We start from the raw sequence: 17,758 nt of genomic DNA, 5'->3' as shown, positions 1-17,758 counted from the left end.
CACCACCTCCAGCGACAAACAAGGAAGTAGAGCAACAGTTCTCAGGGTGGTGTAACACTGTAGTTATCGGGAACAGGGGGAACCTGTGCTTGATACTCTTTGCACATAAACTTATATCTTACGAAAAGCACCTGTGCTGCATTTTGCTGTCACTCCCATCTGCAGCTGGAGGCTGTGCCAATCCCAGCCTGCACACACGGCTGTGCTTATATCAAGTTCTCATAGGCTTCTCATACTCCACTCTCCACAATCATACACTATGATTAAATTATTTTTGTTCAAAGGATGCAAGGATGGTTCAACATATGGAAATCAATAACACATAAACAGAATAAAGGACAAAAATTGCACAATCATCTCAATAGATGCAAAAAAAGCCTTTGACAAAACCGAATATCTCTTGATGATAAAAGCTCTGAAGAAACTAGAAATAGAAGAAACATATCTCAACACAATAAAGGCTATATATGACAAGCCTAAAGCTGACATCATACTAAATGGGGAAAAATAATTTCCTCTAAAGTCAGGAAGGAGACAAATGTTTTCCTACTTTCCTCATTCTTATTCTAGCTAGAGCAACAAGGCAAGAGAAAAAAATAAAGAGGATACAAATAGGAAAGGAACAAGTCAAATTATCCATATTTAAAAGACCCTAAAGACTCCACCAGAAAACTAGATCTGATTAAAAAAAACTTTTGACAAAGTCACAGGATACAAAATCAACACACAAAAATCAGTAGCTTTTCTATATAACAATAACAATCATACTGAAAAAGAGATTGGGAAAACAATTCTGTTTGTAGCAGCCTAAAAAATACTTGTGAATAAACTTAACTAAGGAGGTAAAAGACCTCTACAATGAAAACTATAAAACACTGAAGAAAGAAATTGAAGTCTCCCATATTCATAGATCAGTAGAATTAATATTGTGAAAATGACTATACTATGGAACACAATCTACAAAGTCAATGCAATTTCCATCAAAATCCCAATGTCAGGCTAGGGGCATGACTCGTAGTAGAGCACCTACCTGGCAAGTGTGATGCTCTGAGTTCAAACCCCAATACTACCAAAAAAAAAAAATCCCAATGTCATTCTTCACAGAAATAGAAAAATGTATCTTAAAATTCATATAGAACCATGAAAGAATTTGAATAGCACAAGAGATCCTGAGCAAAAAGAGCAATATTAGATATAATACCAGACATCAAACTATACTACTGAGCTTTAGTAACAAAAACAGTATAGTATAAAAACAAAACACATAGACCAATGGAATAAAATAGAAGACTCAGAAATAAACTCAGCTATAGCCATTATGATTCTTGACAAAGGAGCCAAAATCACACAATGGAGAAAAAAGCCTCTTCAACAAATGGTGCTGGTAAAAGTGGATAATCCACATGTAGAAGACTGAAACTAGATCCTCATATCTCACTTGTACAAAAATTAATTCAAAATGTATCAAAGATCTTAATGTAAGACCTAAAACTTTGAAACTACTACAGGAAAACCTAGAGAAAACACTTAAATATATAGGCATAGACAATTATTTTCCAAATAAGATCCAATTGGAGTCAGGTGCCTGAACCTCTTCTAGGCTGTTGTTGCACACTGGTTGCTGTATAATTCCGGGTCTGACCTTGAACTATGATCCTCCTGATCTCTAACTTCAGAGTGGCTAGGATTAAAGATATGAACCATCATGCCTGTCCTTTGTTATTACTATTATTTGAGATAGGATCTTGCTACATAATAGATTGGCCTGGAACTCGCTTTATAACTCAGTTTGATCTCAAATTCATGATTCTCCTGCCTTAGCCTCCTGAGTTGCTGGGATTACACACATGAGCCATGAGGCCTAGCTGTTAGCTTCTTTAATAACAGTGATTTCCCTCTGGCATGCTTCTTTATTCCCACATTATAGTTTATTTACACTTACTCCCATTCCATTCTTAGTCCTCAGTGATATTTTTGCTTCTAGCATTTTTGTTGGATTTGTGCCCCCAGTATCCTTGACCAAAGCAACTGAAGCCATAAAAAAATGATATTTTTCTTTTTCTTTCTTTCTTTTTTTGGTGGTACTGGAGTTTGAACTCAGGGCCTCACACTTGCTAGGCATGTGCTCTACCACTTGAGCTACTCTGCCAGAACTTGAAGCTATAAAAAGGCACCAGCTAGATATATCAGTGACTCACACCTGTAATCCTAGCTACATGGGAGGCTAAGATTGGGAAGACTGCAGTTTGAGGGCAGGCTGGGCAAACAGTTCATGAGACTCCATCACCAAAGTAACCAGAGCAACTTAGACTAGAGGTGTGGCTCAAGTGGTAGAGCACCTGCTTTGCAATTGTGAAGCCCTGAGTTCAAACTCCAGGCCCATCAAAAAAAAAAAAAAGAGAGAGATTTCAACTCATCTACCTAAGCAGGGTGAATAAAGTTTTTTTCAAAAGAAAAAACACTGAGGTAACTAGCGTGGCTACGAAGGGACTAACACTGGTGTTAGAAATTGTCACATGGAAACACAAAGTTTTCGGAACAGAATTTTATTTGACAATGGAAAACAAACTCCCCAAGTTGGCTTATTGTGACATGTAGATGGCTTGTGCTTTTTGGTGGTTATCTAGCTGAGCAGGATTTTTCAATCTTTAAAACACTCAAGATTAACAAAGGTTGTGCATTTCACATCAGTTCACAAGTTCAAGAGTCCTCCATTTACATTTAGTCATAGATTCCCTTTCAGGTAGATAGGTGGAGATAAAGCCATTGCCTTTAGGGTTATTTTTTTCTTTATTCTTTTTTTTTTGTGATGGTACTGGGGATTGAACTCAGGGGTTCACGCTTGCTATGCAAGCGCTACACCCCTTGAGCCACATCCCCAATCCAAATCATTACCTTTAAAAACAGATTTGTTTACCACAACTTCATTTATGAACCAAAGCAGATATTGACAGCATGTTTTCTTATTCTTGTTCAGTAGTCTTATCGACGGCAGAATCTGCAAAAGAAAGGCTTTTAGTTACTTTTTTCTTTTTTCTTTCTAGTAATGTGTCCCCCATCCCCACTTGCAGAAAAAGACATTAGAATCCTGCTGCACCACACATTAAAAGCTAAGCCCTATCAATATTTCAGCTGTATCTGATTCCTAGGTAAAAATGCACAAGGTGAAAAAGAGAACATTTCACCCCCAAATCCTTCTTAATCTGGCTCCAGATTATAGTTTGCCATTTATCTATTTTCTTCTCCACTTATGGATGTCTTTATTGGCTTGCTAGTAAACTACAGTTTATTTTATTTTATTTTTTTGGGGGGGGTTCAAATAATTTTTAAAATTGTTTATATGTTTATTCATATGTGTATACATTGCTTGGGCCATCTCTTCTCCCTGCCTCCCACCTCCTTCCCCCTCCCCCCTCACTTCCAGGCAGAACCTGTTCTGCCCTCTTCTCCAATTTTGTTGAGGAGAAAACATAAGAGATCATAAGAAAGACATGGCATTTTTGCTAGCTTGAGATAAAGATAGCTATACAGAGAGATTCCTGGCATTGCTTCCATGCACATGTGTATTACAACCCAAATTGGTTCATCTCTGCCAGACGTCTTCACTACTTCATGCTCACCTTCCCATAGTGGCCTCTGCCAGTTTAAGATTACATTATTCATTCCTTTACAGTGGGCACATCAATCACTTTCAAGTTTTAGGTTTTCTTCCCTTTCCCTATCCCTCCTGAACGCATGCTTCCCTTAGTATGTGACCCATGTCCAATAATATTACTGTATTTGTTTTAGGTCTATAATCTTCATATGATGGAGAACATGCAATTTTTGGCCTTCTGAACCTGGCTAACTTCACTTAAGATGATGTTCTCCAGCTCCATCCATTTACTTGCAAATGACAAAATTTAATTCTTCTCTGTGGCTAAGTAAAATTCCACTGTGTATAAATACCACATTTTTTTAATCCATTCGTCAGTAGTGGAGCATCTTGGCTGTTTTCAGAACTTGACTATTGTGAATAGTGCTGCAATAAACATGGGTGTGCAGGTGCCTTTGGAATAACCTAAGTTGCATTCCTTTGGGTATATCCCTAGGAGTAGTATTGCTGGATCATATGGCAGATCTATGTTTAGTTTTTTAAGAAGCCTCCATATTGTTTTTCAAAGTGATTGCACTAGCTTACATTCCCACCAGCAGTGTATAAGGGTTCCTTTTTCCCTGCATCCTCTCCAACATTTGTTGTTGGTGGTGTTTTTGATGATAGCTATCTAACAAGAGTGAAGTGGAATCTTAGTGTGGTTTTGATTTGCATTTCCTTTATAGCCAGGGATGGTGAGCATGTTTTCATGCTTTTTTTTTGGCCATTTGGATTTCTTCCTTTGAAAAAGTTCTGTATAGTTCAGTTGCCCACTTATTTATTGGTTCATTGATTTGGGGGGAGTTTAGTTTTTTGAATTCCCTGTATATTCTGGTTATCAGTCCTTTGTCTGATGTATAGCCAGTGAATATTTTCTCCCACTCTGTGGGTGGTCTTTTCAGTTCAGAGACCATTTCTTTTGCTGTGCAGAAGCCTTTTAATTTCATGTAGTCCCATTTGTCCATCCTTTCTCTTAGTTGCTGGGCTTCTGGAGTTCTACTGAGGAATTCTTTGCCTATACCTATTGCTTCCAGAGTATTCCCCGGTTTAGATGCTTTGAAAATATGTATGAACTACATGAGCAATAAGGGCTTCATTCTTTGTGCAAATTGTGACTTAAGCTTTAGAACAACTCATGATAGAAAAGTCACATTGGTGCAATTAACAAATTCCATTTCTACCTAACCCAAGGTTTAATTGATAATTATTTGGACAAAAATACTTATTTCTTTTTTTATTATTATTATCCATTTATTCACATGCGCATACATTGCTTGGGTCATTTCTCCCTCCGGCCCCCACTCCCACCCTCTCCCCCTCCCCCTAAAATACTTACTTCTCAGAAACATATAACATATTGGTACCTCAATCTGAACAATAATTATTGGAACTGCATCAAATTAAAAAACACAGTTCCAATTTAGACCTGGATCTAATAATGCTTTTAAAACCAACAAAGGGAGGCTGACCTTAGACACAGGTTTGGCCTTTCCCTTCACTTTCCTCCTGTTCCACCCTCTGTGAATGAATTAAAAATAGACAAGGTTGCTGAGCTCTGGTGGCTCATACCTATAATCCTAGCTACTTGGAAGGCTGAGATCTGGAGGATCACAGTTTGAGGCCAAGCCCAGGCAAAAAGTTAGTGAGACCATCCCCCATCTCAAAGGAAAAAGAGTGTTCATGGTGGCGCATGTCTGTCATTTCAGCAATGGTGGGAAGCATAAAATAGGAGGGTTGTGGTCTAGGTCAGCCTGGGCAAAAAGAAAGACCCTATCTCAAAAATAACCAGAGCAAAAAGGGCTACAGGCATGGATCAAGTGGTAGAGTGCCTGCCTAACAAATAGTAAGTTTGAACCCCAGTGTCACCATCACCAAAAAAATGGAAAAGGTCAAGAAGAAAACATCAAAGCTCAATCTGGCCTATATTTAGAGGGTATATTTTGGTTCGGTTTTTCTTTTTCTTAATTTTTTTTTATATTTTTACCCCCAAATTTTGACAACTATTTCCCATTTTATTTTATTATTCTTAAAACATTAACAAGCATGATAAAGTTTAAGCTGTTTTTCATCCACTGACACTCTATCACGACAAGATTTTGACTGGATTTTGACAGTAAGGTTTTATGATTTGTGTATGAAGTGTCCTCCAAAAGGCTCCTGTGTTGAAGCTTTGGTCTCCAATCATTGAGAGGTGATTGAATCATGAAGGCTCTGTCCTAATTAATTGACTAATCCATTGATGGATTCATAATTTGAAGGCATTATTATTGGAAGGTGGTGGAAATTAGGAAGTGGGACCTGGTTAGAGGAAGTAGGTCACTGGTGGTATGCCTTTGAAGAGTGTATCTTATCCTGGCTTCCTTCTCTCCCTCTCTGTCTCTTGGCTGCCATAATGTCAGAAGCCCTGCTTTATCATGCTCTCTCTACCATGATGTTACAAAAGCAATGGAGCCAGTCAACCATGGATTAAACCTTTGAAATTATGAGTCAAAATAAATCTTCTTCTTAAGTTGTTTTGTCAAGCATTTTACCACAGCAAAGAAAAATGACTAACACATAAGGAGAATATTTTTAAGTTATAACTTGAGAGGCTACTGCAAGAAAAATCATGTCTGTGTCTCACTTTCCTATGTGCTATTTGAGGATTGTTCTGAAAGAGATCTGTTCAGGCAGTGTATATGCATTAGCATGTAAAGGGAAAAGAAATGAAAATAGAAAAACTTGCAAAAGCATCTCACAACCATTGTGGCTCAAGTATGGGTTACTCCCCAAGGCTGATACTAACGAGAATGGGGTTTGGGAATTAGTTGACTATCATCCTTCCTGCCCAATAGTGGTCTCAGTCATATATATAAAATGAGACATTTGGTAGGATAATTATCTACTGTACAGAAGGTTCCAGCAATATAAGGAGCAAGTTCACCACAAAACCCAGCCATCTGTTCATCATAGTGGCCAGAAGTTAAGCAGTAAGAATTAAACTACAGATTATTATTTAGGAGCTAAGCTATGCTATTACCAGAAAACAGGCCAAAAGGAAAGTTTTAGAAGATCTCTTGAAAGACATGTGTTTTTTCATTTATCAGGCCCCAACTTAGGACTGAAGGATATTATATCCAATAGTTTCTATACATACTTGCAGAATGGATGCATAAATGATAAAGTGAATGAACAGTAACCTTCTTCCAATATTCTAGACTCTGAGCCAATTATTAAGCAAGTGTCTTTCTTTCAAGATCTTTTTTCACTTTCTAAGATTTAACAAAATGGCTTAACACAACAGATATTCCTGCTTGATTAAGTATCACTCCATTTACTGCTTTTGTACTGCACCGCCAAGTCAGACTACATGCCTTTTGGAACAGACCTATTTCATTTAGCATCATCTTTAACAATATTTGTGTGAATGAAAATCCTCCCTTATTCCCACTCTACCAAGCATGCCAATGAAGCAATCTATTTATTTAATTGCTCCCTTCTCAGTGTCTAATATATCACACTGCTTGAGTATAGTTGTTTTCAATTAAAGAGAGAACTGCAGTCTCTTATTAATGATAAAAAAGAATTTCTTCTTTCAAAAATTTCCAAAGAGCAAGCCCGCCATATCCCTGAAGCTTATTGTAATCTCAACACTCTTAATTTTGGGAGAGCACATCACAAATGGGTATATCATCTAGGAGTTGGGATGGTTAGGCTACAAGGATGCAACATATGACTTCAATAACATTACAAACAAGGTGGATACTTACATGATTCAGAGGTTTCAAAGCCTTCACCAGCTTGTGAGTTGAGATTGGTGAACATCTCCCTAGGACACAGAGATTGTGAATAAGCTGACATCAACAATTTAAAGAGTCATGGAAATTAGTATATTCATGTACATATTCATGATATGGCCTATTCATACTGGAAACAAGGAGACTAATTCAGGATTCTGACATTAACTTTGTAACAGGAAGTCTTTCAATTAAAAGAGGTGGGGGAAATGTGAAATTAAAATTTTTGACTTTAATGAGGAAGAGTATATATATATGATAGAAAAGACCAAGGAGTTGGGGATTCTAATAAAGTTTCACTAGAACTACTGCTTTTGTTGTTTCATTAAACTAAATAAATAATTAAACTACAGAAGCAAATTGTGAGTGCTATTAGAACATTTAGTTATGCAGAAAGTAGGCTGCTTCCTTTTAAAAGAAGAATAGTGATATATCAATCACTTGGAAAAGTAACAGTAGATTTTTGAACAAAACCTGAAGATTCTGACTTTTATAGAACACTGGTTACACTTAGGAGAAACCATTTTATTAAAAATAGGTTCATTGTCTCTCTCACCCTTTAAACTCCCAAATTTTCAACAAAAATGACAGTCATGTTCACAATATTAATAGCAAAATCCTAAATAATCTAATACCTAAATACGGGCTAAGATAAAAATAAAACAAAATAAATGAAAACAAAAATCTCACAAAGCAGCAACAGAATATCACAACTAGTATACAATGATGTCAATTAGTACTGCTGACTTAATTGCCTTCGTACATTCCTTTTCATCTGATACCAAGCACAGATAATGGATAGGCACCTCTTATTATCTTTCTGCACTGTCTTTCTCCTCCCTAGATGTCTCATAACTCAAGTAAGTTCAAGGCTACGTACATAAGCATAGATGGGTTTATGTTTATGTTGCCAATGATGACATTCACATTATCTTCAGTGTCACTATCACTGGAGCTGGTTTCATCTTCTTCCTCTAGGGATACCTGTGAAGTGATGAAGATGTAAGAGAAAGTTACAGTGGAGATAGAGCAGTAGATAGAATTTCTGGCAGTCAAAGGAGTATTTATGTCTTACTGTTAACATTATAGGCAATAGTCTTAAGTAAGGGAACATAACAAAGCTTAGTGATTAGCTGTTCCCCATAGCCTGACCATTATCTCTCTTCTATACCAAGATCATTATGAAAATACTTTGATAACCTTTGGAAACATGGACCTTGAGTACAGTGTTTTTGTGATGATAGCTTATATGCTTTAATAATAGCACCAGATAACTTGAGGAGATTCAAGAGTTGGTTCCAGAATATTTTAGTGGTCTAAGTTGTTGACTATAATCCTTAATTTACTTTTATTATTGCTGATATTTATTTTCTTTCTTTCAAAATCCCCAAAAATAGATTATATCAAACAAGGTCTCATCCAGCCTTGCTCTTTGGTGTTATGGCCCTGGCTTCAGGGTAGGCATTCAGAAGCTATTTAAGAAAACTATTACTTATGTAGTTGATCCTCAATATTCACAGATTATATACTTACAAATTCCCCTACTTATTAGCTGTAATCTCCAAATCAACATTTGCAGTATATTTTCAGTCATTTGCAGACATGCCCAGTGCGGTAGAAAATTTGGGTCATCTGATGTGCATGTTCCCAGCTGAGTCTGAACAAAGTGATCCTTTGCTTTCTTATTTCAGCTCTCATACTGTAAGCAAGTGTTCTTTGCATTGGCTACCTAATGTCCTAAAGAACATTACCTAAAGAACACATTTATGCACTGTTTGAAAAGGCCCCCAAGTATAGGCTAAAGCACAGTCTATCATATCTAAGCACATGTAGGCTGTGATGTGCCTTATGAAGAAAATGTGTGTTAGGTAAACTTTGCTCAGGCATGTTATGGTAATTTTGGCTATGAGTTCAATGTTAGGGAATCAACTATAGATTAAATTAGGTTGCTTTACACAGAAATATGCATAAAACAAAGCTATGGCTTGATTGGTTGACACAAATGTGATCAGCGGCTCACAGGAACCTCTTGTATTTTTCCTAGTAGTAATGGCTCAGTATTTGCTAATTCAGTGTTTGGAGTGACTTTATAGATTTTTAACAACCATGAATACTTAAAGTCAACAATATTTGCATAACACACAAGAATGAAATTTCTCAAACAAATATCAGTAAGTGTCATAAGAGTTGTACCCAAAAATCTGAGAATGGCTTATTAAAATGATTGGCCTTGAGCACCTAAAATTGAAAGAGGTACTTACTAAGTCCCATCATGGGGTAAAAACAAAATCAAACCTCTGGTAATATTAGACTTAACTGCATTTTCTTTTTTTGATATGTTTACATACCTGACAGATCACTGATGTGAATTAGATTACATTTCAATCTCAACACAACATTTGCCATGGTCTTTCATAGTGTCTTTGTAGAGAAGTTAGACATATATGGGCTGGATGATAATACAATTAAATATGCCTATAGCTGCTTAGAATTCTCTACATAAAGTGACTACACTAAAGAATCATTACAAAGATGGATGTAAAAAGGGTTCTGTGATGTTTCATGGTACTGTACTAAACCTTTATTCTTCCAAACTTTGTCCTTTACACAATTTTAATCAGTAACTTTCACAAAGAAATAGTAAGCATGCTTAACAGAGTTTGTTGTGCTAAACTATGTAAGAACAAAGTGATAGGAGGTAACCTGCTCATATCCCTCCACAACAACTATAATTTGGCAGCTACTCATTCACAGACAAAAGTGCCCTTATGGGAGCTTTGGGATCCAAGTAAGAAGTTGTAAAAGCTGGGAGTACAAGACCAAGGAAGGCTTTTAAGAAGGCAGGACTATGCCAGTGGCAGGCTTGCTGACCAAATTCTTGGATACAGACCTAGAAACAGCCCTGTCTCCTGTGAAATCAGCTACAGTCCTGTTTGGCCTTAGTCCTGCTACAATATCTGGCAAGGGACCCAGGAAGTCATGTTCACTCATGCCTTGGATAACAGGCCTGCTGAACTTGATCCTGGATGTGGACCCTGAAGGAAGGGTTCTATGGACTGGCAGTTGTAGTCTGGCAACTGTCCTGATTGTACAGAGACTATATCGGAGATATGCCCATTGCTGTCCCTGGAGGCAGGTCTGCTGGACTCAGTCCCACAGCATACTGAAATGGCTCTTTACCTCAGTTCCAGCCCCTCTCAAACATGATTTGGGAGTGTCGTGCTTGTCCAGGGACCCACAAATGGACATATCTGCCTGTGCTCCAGAGACAGGCATGTCATCCAAGATTGTGGATCATGAAGTGACACTGTAACTCAGACTTATCCCCTCCCAGCCCATGGTCCAAGAGCAGTCTTGCCCACTTAAAGATGTGTTAGGCAACATGCCCACCTTAGTACATGCAGGTAGGCCTGCTGACTTTGGTATGACTATGGATCCTGAAGCATCTCTAAGACACAGATCTAGGACTTCTCATCTGCAGTGAGGAGTAGTCCTGCCCACCCAGGAACCCAGAAAAGGCATGCCTGCCCATGGCCCCAGAATCAGGCCTGTTGACCTCATTTTCAGCTGTAGTCCATGAAGCAGCCCTGTGATTTGGTTCCTGTGATTTGACCCAAAGTTAACAGAAAGATGAAATAATAGCTATCAGAGAAGAAATAAAGGAAGCAGAGGCTAGAAAAACAATAGAAAAGATAAATGGAATTAAGAGCTGCTTTTTTAAAAAGATAAAATTGACAAACTTTTAACTAGATTAAGAAAAAGGGAGAGAGACTGAGGGTGTGACTCAAGTGATAGAGCACTTGCCTAGTTAGCAGGAGGACATGAGTTCAAACTCCAGTACTGCCAAACTCACACACAAAAAAATCCCACATCGGGTAAGAAAAAGGGAGAGAGGAGTAAAAAAAATTAAACTATAAATGAAAGAGAAGACATTATGACAGATACCTCACAAAATAAAGGATCATAAGACACTACTATGAACAAATTGAAGACTCTGGAAAAAAACTGACAAATTCTTAGAAATACATAACCTAGTATGACTGAATCACGATGACAAAGAAAATTGACAGACCATAAACAAGAAAGGAGATCAAAGCAGCAATCAAAATCTGCCCAATAGGTCAGGTGCCTATTGGCTTATGCCTGTAATCTTAGCTACGCAGGAGGCAAAGATGAGGATCGTGGTTTGAAGCCATCCCGGGCAAATAGTTCATGAGACCCTCTCAGGAAAATACCCAACACAAAAAAGGACTGGTGAAGTGGCTCAAGTAGTAGAGTGCCTGCCTAGCAAGTATGAGGCTCTGAGTTCAAGCCTCAGTACCATCCCCCCCCCCAAAAATACTCCCAACAAGGAAAAGCTCAGGACCAGATGGGTTTCACAGGTTAATTCTAGCAAGTATTTAAAGAAGAATTCCAACCCTCAAGCCCTTCCAAAAACTGAAGAGGACAGAATACTTTCAAATTCATTTTATGATGCCAGAATTTTCGTCATACCAGACAGATTAGGACACTAAAAAAAAAAGAAAATAAAATTATAGGCCAAAATCCCTAATGAACAGTAGATGCAAAACTCCTCAACAAAATACTAGACACTAAATTCAACAGCATATTAAAGAACCATACACCCTGATCAAGTAGTATTTATCTCTGCAATTTGAGGATAGTTCAACATACACAAATTAATAAGTGTGGTATACCACCTGGACAGAATGAAAGACAAAAATCATATGATCATGTCAATAGATACAAAAAAAGTATTAAGAGCAAACATCTTTTCATGATAAAAACTCTTAATAAATTAGGTAAAGCATAAGTGTCCCTCAACATAATACAAAACAAAACATATATGACAAGCCCAGTGCTAATATCATACTGAACAGTGAAAAGTTGAAAACAATCTAATAGCACCACTTTTATTGAGCATAGTACTAGAAAACACAGGCAGAGAAACTAGCCAAAAAAAAAGAAACAAAAAGCACCAAATTTGGAAAAGAAAAAAAGTTAAACTGCTTGCTGATGACATGATCTTTTTTTTAAATAGATAAATTTAACAAGTAGGTGAAAGATATGTACACTGAAAAATGTAAAATATTGATGGAAATATTGTTCATGGACTAGAAGAATTAATGTTGTTAATGTGTCAATAACTATCCAAAGAAATCTATAGATTCAGTGCTATTCCTATAAAAATTCTGATGTCATTTTTTATAGACTAGAAAAAAAGTCTAACATTTGTATGGAACTGCAAAAGAGTGAATAACCGAAGCAATGTTGAGAAAGAAGAAAACTAAAATATCACACATCTTGATTTCAAACTAAATTACAAATCTCTATAATTGGAATAATATAGCATCTAAACATCCCATTGTACTCCACAAATTTGTATAATTATCATGTATTAATTAAAAATAAAATTAAGTTGGGTACCAGTGGCTCATGCTTATAATCCTAGCTACTCAGGAGGATCGTGGTTCAAAGCCAGCCCTGAGTAAATAGTTTGCGAGACCCTATCTTGAAAAAAACCTATCAGAAAAAAAGTGCTGGTGGAGTGGCTCAAGCAGTAAGAGCATCTAACTAGGAAGCATGAGGCCCTGAGTTCAAACACCACTACCACAAAAAAAAATTAAATTAAAAAAAAATAGACACATAAATCAATGGAAGAGAATAGCAAATCCAGTAATAAATCTATGCATAAGACCCTGGGTTCAGTTCCCAGCATTGTAAGAAAACAAAAAACAAAAAACTTCTTGTCTGAGACATAGTGAGAGAATATGTAGAATTTGATTAGAATTTTTAAAATCTTGCCAGTTTTGAATGGGCCTAACTTTACAATATGAAATTTAATAGAAATACATATGTTTAGCATAAAAGCAGTTATACATATAAAATGGTTAGAAATTCTATCTAGCATGTATCCTAAGAATTTTACTTGGCAGTGAACAACACAAATAGACTAAAGTATTACTGGAAAAGCTGCAGATTAATTCTTAGCTGAATTTATAGAAATGTGGTATGCAACATGAAGCAGGTAATAGTCCTACCTTACTGTGTTCATTCATTTTAGAAAGCCACATTTTACAAGATGTCCAAACAAACTGTAATGTGTTCAGAGAACTGGGATGGTGAGGTGACTCTAAGTTAAGTCACATGAGGAAAGATCGAAGTAGCTGACCTATCCTGGTGAAGAGTTAGAGCTGAAGTGACAATGGGAGGAAGGAATACTGTCTTCAAAATAGTGAAGTGGAAGTAACATTAGATTTGTGATGTATGGGTCAGAGGAGATCAATTAGAATAAGTAGTTAAAAACTACAATGAGACAGCTCTCTACTTAGTATAAGTAGATATTTCCAACAGTACAGCTATTCAAAGATCTAACAGGTTCTCTTGGGCGGTAAATAATTCCCCACCAATAGAAATATTTAACAACATGCTAGAATTATTATAAGAAATTCAAGCACAGTTTGACTTGTAGGTTAGATGATCTTTCCTGTGACTGAGCTCTGTTCATAAACCCGTGAACATATTTAGGACCCAATTTTCAAAAGGGTAAATTACATGGGCAAATTTGCCTCTTTTTTTTTCTTGCTTCTCAAAATATCTCCATCAACATGCAGGGAAAGAACAAGAAAAAAGAAAATGCTATGAATAATTATCTGTCTATGTATCTATCTATTTCTATTTTAAAGCTCTTAGCAGAAGGATTCATGAACAAAAAGATTGTGACAACTAATTAAATACACATTCTCAGTGTAGTTCAGTTTTCAGTGAACATCATTATCTTAACATCACATATACTCTAGTGTCTTTGGAATTCTTCCCCTTTGCTATTTTCTAAGCTCCTTAGGTTCCCACATCATCATTATTTTTCTGTTCTTTTCTCCTCACTTACGCTTTGGCAAGAGTTTCTATCATCAGCATTAACGGCATCCTCTTGAAGAACATCTTGCAGGTGAAGAAATGATTTGGTTTGGCTAGGAAAAAAAATAACATAATAAATACTCTGAAAAGCTGTTTGCTCCAACACTAGATTGTATGCAATTCAAAACACAAACCTACATAATGAAACCCATTTAAAAATTTTGTAAGAAAGTAGCTAGATGCCAGTGGCTCACACCAGTAATTCTAGTTACTTGGGAGGTTGAGATTAGGAGGATAGAGGTTCCAGGCCAGTCCAGGAAAACAGTTTATGATACCCCAATCTCCAAAATAACCAGAGCAAAATGGACTGCAGGTGTGACTTAAGTGATAGAGCGCAGTCTTGAGTTCAAACCCCAGTCTCACCAAAAGAAAAGAAAGTATGAAAGTTTAAAAAGGGGAAGGTTGGAGAGGGTAGTGAATATGATCAAAGTACATTATATGGATGTATGGAAATATCATAACGAGATACCTCAATTGTACAATTAATGTATGCCAATAAAAAATAGAAATACCCTCCCTCAAACAGAGACCTAAGTAGTAATTGAGACCTAAGTAGTAACCTATTTTTTAAGTGTAATCCAGGGGCTAAAATCAAATGGATTAATTTCTGAGAATACATTGAACAGAATATTAAGGCCAAAAGGGATATTACAAGTCACCTAGACCAACATTTTTATTTTAGCAAGGCTGAACCACTTAGTCTTGGGAGGAGCCCAGCTGAAATCGGAGTACAAAACACCATGTTCCACAGCAAGAGCTGCAGAACAACACAAGAAATTAAGATCCCAAAGAACCTTTACAGAGGCTTGTTTTAGTGGCACTCTTTTTTGAGATAAGCAAGTTACCAGTTTCAGTCAGTAGAAAGACCAAAGTTTCCGTTCTCTTGGAAACAAAAGTGTGATAAATTCCTAGCACCTGCTCTAGAATGCCTCATGGAAGAGTACAGTAATGTATTGTTCATCAAAGTATGAGCAAGATTGTCTGTAATGTAGTTCTTGTTCATTTTGCTAGAAATCATCTGTCACCACAAAGATGGCAACTGGTAATGTGAATAAAAGGTTTTGTAACTTACTCCAATAATCGGCTAGCCTCCTGCTTACCGGTGTTGTCATCTGCAAATATAAAAAAATAAAGTTAATGTAAAACCTCATATTAAAAGCAGTGGGGAAGGGTTGGAGGAGTGGCTTGGTGGTAAGAGCACCTGCCTAGCAAGTGTGAAGCCCTGAGTTCAAACCCCACGGTCACAAAAAAAAAAAAAAAGGGAAGGACCAACTCCTTCTTGTGAACTCTATAGTGACAGAAAAACCCTAATACACAGAACCTTGTTCTATATCAGTTCCTGTTACCCTTCTTTCAAAAACAAATAGGTTCAGTGATATTATTGAACCTAAATATAACCAAGATTTCGTTAGCAACCTGTAAAAGATTAGAAGAGAGACAATAGCATTCACAAACTTTGGAATTTGGATCTGTAGTACTATTGGCCCCTTTAAACTAACAAGGACAAAGAAGGAAGGGGAGAATTAAATATTATTAAACATTCTTTATACTCCAATAAATGTTGTGACATGCTATAATATTCTAGGATTCTGGAATTTTTTTTCTCTCAAAGCATTTTAAAAGTAATGTTTTTTTTAAACAGAGGAAGATCTGGGGATGTAGCTCAGAGATGGAGTACTTGCCTAGCATGCACCGGGAGGGCCTTTTGAGTGCCACAAAACAAACAAACAAGCAAAAAATGAAAACCAAAAACTGAAACAAGGATAAAAATTTAGAAATCCAAAAGCAAAAAAACTGTAAACAGTTAATATAATAGAAGTCAAAGTACTTCAAAGACATCCTCCACATTTATCATTTCATGCTTTAGGAGCAAAGAAACTAGAGTGTACATTGATCTTGGTTTTGTGAAAGGTTGAGACTATTACGTGGGAATATTAAGCTATTTTCCAAAAGTGGAAAAAATATTACAAAATATAAGTTAAAATGTCTCAGCTTGTACAACTTTTTTGTCAGATAGGTCCTTCAATTTGCTCAGTAAACAATACCAGATGACCTACATAGGAAGAGAAAAATAGAAACTGAGCACTGTCAGTTTGTACTGGAGAAGTATAATCTCCTGTAACAATTCTTCTTTTCAATGGTATCCATCTGCAGTCCTGCAGTGGTTACTATAGAATGCACTTTTTTTTCATTCTGTCTGCCTTTTGTTAAAGAGAATCCCTGATTCAGTTCAACAATTTTGGAGGAAACTAGGGAGCCTCGCATGACAGAAAGGGAAATGAGTTACAAGTCAGGGGAGAGGTGGCAAGGCAAGCAAGAAGCCTGGAGGTGGTTTCCCCTTTTTTCCTCAGGAGTTTGAAAGAGACAGTGTGAGCACCACTAAACCCATGACTAAGGGAGGTCATTTTCCTTCTTACAGAGGTGATAAGAAATTAGGTCCTTACCTTCATTAAGGCAGTGTTCTTTGTCTTCCAACTGCAGATGGCTCTTTCCACTGCACTCTGGTTTAGACGACTCTGATTCCTGCTGTTTGGACATAGCTCCAGAATTAGACGTCTGGATTTGGGGTCAGAATAGGGGGAGACTTGTTAGAAGAACTGACTACTAAAAGGTAACTGCTGTAGCAGTCTCAATAAGTAGCCTGGATGGAGGGAAGTAGATAAGCACCAAATGAGGGTCATCAGAGTCTAAGTTTGGACAGGGGTGAGTGGGAACCAGGGCGGGATCAACTTGAGTGAGACGAATGAAGAATGGCAGTTCAGCGGACTAGCCCCTAGCTGGCAGAACACAAACGAAAACTTAGACTAGAGCCTTGAGCTTTCATCTCAGGCCTTTTTCTATCTTCTAAAAGCAAAAAGGTCGTGTGTGACTAGGGACAGAGGACGGGAGCAGGCGGGGGCAAGAGAGGGGAAGAGGAAGGGTCAGGGTGAAGGAGAACAGAGAACATACTACACCTCTGTAGCATCCTAAAGGCCCATCTGATGACGAAGGGCCTAGAAAACACTGGCACCTCTTCTCCCTCGGCTAGGATGAAAACGCCAAGAAAATGTCAGGGACCTAGCTAATATTTGGCAGTCCTATACTCTTCCTTTCATTGGGCTGTGAGTGGTAGCAGCATCCCACCTCTGGATCAGGTACTCGGCCACTTTACCTTATAAAAGTGTCAAATTCTTCTCTCGGAGCTTGCCTCTCTCTTTCCCACCCCGCGACACTGACACTGACCGTTGGCAGTTACTGGATTTCCTAGCAGTACTTGCGCAGCACCAAAGGTTAAAAGCCCCTCCCCCCATGTGGAGACTGGTGTAGTGGCTCAAGCAGTAGAGCACCTGCCTAGCAAACGGGAGGCCCTGAGTTCAAACCCCAGGACCACCAAAAAACCCACAATCGTGTATGTGTACAGAACTTACCCACCTTAACCACTCCACTGCTA

The 17,758-nt window shown here is 37.5% G+C and overlaps 1 protein-coding gene across 1 annotated transcript; it reads right to left on the bottom strand.

The window, feature by feature from the left end:
* Nucleotides 1-2,540: 2,540 nt before the first annotated feature.
* Nucleotides 2,541-16,994, bottom strand: LOC141420481 (testis-specific protein TSX-like). The gene is made up of 6 exons (XM_074064637.1): nucleotides 16,773-16,994; nucleotides 15,401-15,440; nucleotides 14,300-14,381; nucleotides 8,291-8,394; nucleotides 7,384-7,442; nucleotides 2,541-2,998 (listed from the first exon to the last, which is right to left on the bottom strand). Exons 1-6 carry the CDS (start codon nucleotides 16,864-16,866, stop codon nucleotides 2,964-2,966), a joined length of 414 nt encoding a protein of 137 aa, XP_073920738.1. The 5' UTR covers nucleotides 16,867-16,994; the 3' UTR covers nucleotides 2,541-2,963.
* Between the last annotated feature and the right edge of the window lie 764 nt (nucleotides 16,995-17,758).

Source organism: Castor canadensis, unplaced genomic scaffold (assembly GCF_047511655.1).
Source record: "Castor canadensis unplaced genomic scaffold, mCasCan1.hap1v2 HAP1_SCAFFOLD_238, whole genome shotgun sequence".
NCBI classification, from domain to species: domain Eukaryota; kingdom Metazoa; phylum Chordata; class Mammalia; order Rodentia; family Castoridae; genus Castor; species Castor canadensis.
This window is presented reverse-complemented; position numbering and strand designations above follow the sequence as displayed.